The 5,334-nt window shown below is 56.9% G+C and overlaps 1 protein-coding gene across 1 annotated transcript in view; it reads left to right on the forward strand.

The window, feature by feature from the left end:
• Nucleotides 1-5,334, forward strand: part of C17H16orf96 (chromosome 17 C16orf96 homolog) — a 46,196-nt gene that overhangs the window by 36,857 nt on the left and 4,005 nt on the right. The window contains exons 10-14 of the mRNA XM_026447586.1: nt 611-729; nt 1,251-1,313; nt 2,167-2,259; nt 3,262-3,421; nt 3,614-3,713. Coding sequence (XP_026303371.1) covers nt 611-729; nt 1,251-1,313; nt 2,167-2,259; nt 3,262-3,421; nt 3,614-3,713 — 535 coding nt within the window. The remainder of the gene's footprint in view (nt 1-610; nt 730-1,250; nt 1,314-2,166; nt 2,260-3,261; nt 3,422-3,613; nt 3,714-5,334) is intronic.

Below are 5,334 nucleotides of genomic sequence, written 5' to 3' on the forward strand. Positions count from 1 at the left end.
ATGGTGGTGCGTGCCTGTAGTCCCAGCTACTTGGGAGGCTAAGGCAGAAGAATTGCTTGAACCCGGAGGCAGAGGTTGCAGTGAGCAGAGATCGCACCACTGCACTCCAGCCTGGGCAATAGAGAGGGATTCCATCTCAAAAATAAATAAATAAAATTAAAAATAAATAAATATGATTATGATGGTCGCACAACTCTGTAAATATACTAAATGCCATTAACCTGCCCACTTTACATACAGACCCTCAATAAACATGTGTTGAGTGTGTGAATGTCAGGTACAGTGGAACCATTGCGAGAAAGATTTCTCAGCCCTCCCAGCCTGCAGTTGAGCTTGGTTTGATTTGGTCTTTTGGAGACAGTAGCTGATGGTGTTTTTTGCTTTGGCTGCTAGGAAGCTCACCTTGCAGCTCCCCTCTAGCAATAGCATCTAGTAGGGGTTGAGCCTCATTGAAGCTGTGTCATTTTCCCTTTCCTGGACTCTCTCACTATTTTAGCTGAATTTTGTTACACCCTGTAACTTCCCAGGTTGCTGCAACCCCTCTTCTGGAAGGAGGCAGGGTGTGAACTCATTGACTAGTCTTTCTTTTCTTCCCCTTGGCTGTTGGCAGCTAGTCCACAGTGATCTGGATCCATTGAAGAAAGAAATGGAAGAGGTCTGGAAAATAGTCCGGAAGCTGCTGATTGAGGGCTTAAGATTGGATCCTGACAGTGCTGCTGGCTTTAGAAGGTAAGTGCCCGCCCGAGCCCCTCCTGGTAGGAATCCTGCTGCCCAGGCTGTGGGGGACACACCCTGGAAGCTCTGGGAGGAGAGATTCCAGACCTGTGGATGGGGGAACAGGGGCTTGGCTGTAGCTGACAGCACCGAGGAGGAGGGAAGCTTTGGCCTGAGCTGGCAGAGGTGATCCAGCCCTATTCCCGCCAATGGGGAAACCAAGGCTCAGAGAGGGAAGGGGACCTGGGCAGACCCAGGACCCCTGACGCCCACCCAGACAGCGCCCCAGGCAGAGGGACCCAATATTTACGGGGCTTCTGTCCTCAGAGCACCCCTCACACAGCTTTAAAGACCATCCGTTGTGTTTGGGGCGGCAGAGAAACCACAAGGGTGGTCGGAGACTGCAGGACCTGTGGGGCTGAGCTGGGCCGGGCACTCGTGGGAGGGGTTCAGCCCTGGGGGCCGGGCTGGCTGCAGCCTCCTGCACATGGCCTGGGCCCAGCAGGGGCAGCGGCTGAGGACCGTGTGCCTTTCAGGAAGCTGTTCGAGCACGTGAAGTGCATCTCTTGTGACCGGCCCGTGGAGATGATGACTGGCCCGTGAGTACCGCCGCCCAGGGTGCCCTGGCCCTAAGGGCTTGTGGGGCCCGTGGATGTTTTCTCCGTGCTCCTCCATGTGCACTGTTCCATGCGCGCTGTGTGTCCATATACAGCGTTCTGCAGCCATCGAGTCCATACACGTTCACATGCACCATTCTGTATGCACCAGGTGTCTACACATCCACATCCACTGTTCTGCACGAAGTCTGTACACATCCATTTACACTCTTCTGTATGTGCCATGTGTATCCACATTCATATACAGGGTTCCCCAGCCTTCAGGATACACATGTCCACATACACTGTTCTACAGCCATCAAAAATATACAAATATGTGGCCTTGTGTGATGGTGCCTGCCTATAGTCCCAGCTACTGAGGAGGCTGAGACGGGAGGATGGCTTGAACCCGGGAGTTTGAGGCTGTAGTGAGCTAGGATTGTGCCACTGCTATCCAGCCTGGGTGACAGTGAGACCTCATATCAAAAAAAAAAAAAAAAAAAGGCCATGTTGCCAAGGCTGCTCTCAAACTCCTGACCTTGAGTGATCTGCCCACCTCAGCCTCCCAAAGTGCTGGCATTATAGGTGTATGCCACCGCGCCTAGCCTGGTTTTTACTTTTGGAAATAGAACAATTGTTTTTTGTGTCTTACTGTGATGATCAGAGCTCCTGAGATGCCTCTCGGGGGGGCCTCTTCTACTTCTATGCTGTGGACGCTTCTGGCATTTGAGGGTGGCGACCTGAGCCTGCACCTCCTTCCTCCTACTGGGAAGGCTTCCTGGAAGGGTGGGAGCTGAGCCCTCTGCTGGCCTGGCACGCCTCCCACAGCCCCTGCTGCACCCTTGTCCTCCAACAGACATCTGATCACCATCCGCAAAGCCCACCTGCTGTCCCGGCTGCGGCCAGCCAGCGCCAACAGCTACGAGTACTTGCAGCGGCAACAGATGAGGTGAGCAGGGTGGGCGCCCCGCATGGAGGCCGCTCTGGGGCCTGGGAACACTGTTCCTGCAGAGACACATCCTCCAGGCCCAGGGACCTAAGATTGTCCTGGACATGGCCAGCCCTTCGCAAGACAGGCACCCTGAGAGGTGGCCGGGGCGGCAGACAGGCCCACGAGATGATGGTGGACGGAGGAACTGACATATTTACTGCGCATCTATTGTGGGCCAAGAACTGTTAGAGGGTTTCTTATTTAAATCTCACAACCTCCTGTGAGCTAGGGTTCCTATGCCCATGTCCCTGTCTCTTGGCGGAGGAAATCGGTGATGATGGGGCACCCTCAGGGGGCAGCTGCTGTGCCCGGCAGGCACTATACAAAGAGCGCCTTGTTGAGTCCTCACAGCTGCCCTCTAAGATGTATCCTGGTGCCATCCCATGTCACAGTTGAAGAAACCGAGGCTCAGAGAACTGCAGTGACCTGCCCAGGGTCACTGCTAGCAACTGGCAGGGCTGATGTCCAAACCCTCAGGTTTCCACTGCACCCAGCTGGCTCCCTAGGTCCCAGCCCCACCCCTCAACCTCCTGACATCCCACGGCTCTATGGATCTCCCCAGCCTCCAGCCCTGCTGTGGGGACATCTGGCCAGGTGGGGGAAGAACTGGTGAATAGTCACCACAGCCATGGGAAGGGGAGGGACATGGGGGCCTGCGCTGACTCTGTCACCCTCCCTCCCTGGCTCCTTGAGATCAAGAGATTAGAAGGACACGCTCTTCGGGCCAGGGGTCCAAAGGGAAATGGCTGGGTGTGGGGAAATGCAGGTCTCAGTTTGATTCCTCTGCCCCAATGTGTGCATCTGTATCCATCCAGGCCCCGTGCCTGCCTGGCTGTGCCAGCTAAACACAAACTGAAAGAAATGCTGGTCTTCCCTCGATGCTGGCCAGGCCCTTGGGCCCATCCTGGGCTCTGGGGCGCAGGGTCTCCAGGTCGCCGCTGACCCACTGCCCTGCCACAGGGAACAGCAGCGGCTGCAGCGCCAGGACCTCAGTATCCAGGAGGATTATCAGCAGGACTGGGGTGACGGCCCCCAAAACGCCGCCAGCCTCAAGTGCAAGTCCTGCAACCTGTCGACGCTCTATCCCTATGGGGATCCCCACATGATCGACTATGACAGCGTGAGTCTGGCCGGCGCCTCCTTCCCGGAGGGTAGACGTCAGTGCACCCCAGCCCCAAGTGTGGGACCAGGCCCCGAGCGGCGGGCGACCCCAGCAGAGGCTGCACTCTGTCTTCTGGGCTTCTGTGTGCACCAAAGTTCGAGGGAGGCTGGGTCGGGGGCTCCCTAACCCGGGACCTGGGCCATCCAACAGGCTGAGGTGGACATCCTGGGCGTGGATGGGATCCTGTACAAAGGCCGCATGAACAGCCAGAGGGGGGCTCAGCCCTCGGCCATCGCAAAGGAGCTGGCAGGTGAGGGGCATCGTGCTCCTTATGGCACCCTTGCCTGGGGCCCTGGTTCTGCTGGGCAGGGTGAGAGGGTGCAGGTGGGGCCCAGAGCCAGCACTATACCTGACCGGGGAGTCCTCACACAATCAGTCACAAAAATTAGGTCACAGCAGGCCCCCAGGAGACTCGGTCTTTGCAATGGGGGAGGGAGACTGCAAGAGCGGGGATCTGCCGCTGCTGAGATCAACAGCTGACCAGAGGGAGGGCTGTGGCCACAGGACCATGGCCTGTGACGAAGAACCATGGGCTAGGAAGGGTGCTAGGTGGGTGCCAAGGGATGCTAGTCCACGGAGCGGGGACTGGACAGCTGCCCTGAAGCCCTTAAAGAGGGACTAAGACTTAGCTGGATGAAAGGGTCGGGTTAGAGGAGAGTGGTCGTGTGGCAGGAACGGTGTGTGCAAAGGCCCGGTGGTGGGTGGAAGCCAGGCACAGGCAGGAGCTCAGGACGCCAAGTCTCCCTGGAGGGCGGAGACTGGGGTGGGGCAGTGGGGTGACAAGGAGGAGACTTGGGCCGGACCCCAGAGGCTGTGTGTTAATATCACAGGCAAGGGGTCGGGTCAGTGGGAGACCCAGACGTGTGCACATCTGGAATCAGTCGATGTGGTTGCTGCAGTGCTGAGGCCCGGCTCTGGCCAGCTCCTGCTGGGACCCCAAGACTCTGGAGTCCATCACTGGGTTCGAAGGACAAAAAGAGGAGCCTTCTCTGCACAACCCTCGAAGGCTCTTCCCCCTTGGGGATGAGGAGTTCTAAATTTTGCCCCTGGGTGGGAGCCACACACCGCCCCATAAGGAGTGGTCCTGGAGCCACAAGATGGCCGGGGCCTGAACTCCACCCGCACAAATTCTGGGTTTTTTTTTGTTTGTTTGTTTGTTCGTTTTGAGGCAGAGTCTCGCTCTGTCGCCTGGGCTGGAGTGCAGTGGTGCAATCTCGGTTGACTGCAACCTCCACCTCCTGGGTTCAAGCAATTCTCCTGCCTCAGCCTTCTGAGTAACTGGGACTACAGGTGCGCGCCACCACGCCCAACTAAATTTTTGCATTTTTAGTAGAGACGGTTTCACCATGTTTGGCCTCAAGTGATCCACCTGCCTCAGCCTGCCAAAGTGCAAGGATTACAGGCATGAGCCTCTGTGCCTGGCCCTCCAGCAGAAATTCTTTCTCGCCACCGCTGTGCCTTCATTGACTCGAAGACTAAACACCAGACATGGAAGAAAGGAAAGGGGGACTGTTTCATCAGCGTGCTGGGCAAAGGAGGAGGCACCCTGCATTCGTTTTCTGGGGCTGCCAAGACAAATTACCACAAGCAGGGTGGCTTAAAACAGCTGAAGTTTCCTTCATTCCCGACCCATGCAGCACGCCATCCCGTTGACCGGGCGCGGTGGCTCACGCCTGTAATCCCAGCACTTTGGAGGCCGAGGCAGGCGGATCGTGAGGTCAGGAGATCAAGACCATCCTGGCTAACACGGTGAAACCCCGTCTCTACTAAAAATACAAAAAAAAATTAGCCGGGTGTGTGGCAGGCACCTGTAGTCCCAGCTACTGGGGAGGCTGAGGCAGGAGAATGGCATGAACCTGGGAGGCGGAGGT

The sequence above is a fragment of the Piliocolobus tephrosceles genome, chromosome 17, assembly GCF_002776525.5.
Source record: "Piliocolobus tephrosceles isolate RC106 chromosome 17, ASM277652v3, whole genome shotgun sequence".
Classification (NCBI taxonomy): Eukaryota; Metazoa; Chordata; class Mammalia; order Primates; family Cercopithecidae; genus Piliocolobus; species Piliocolobus tephrosceles.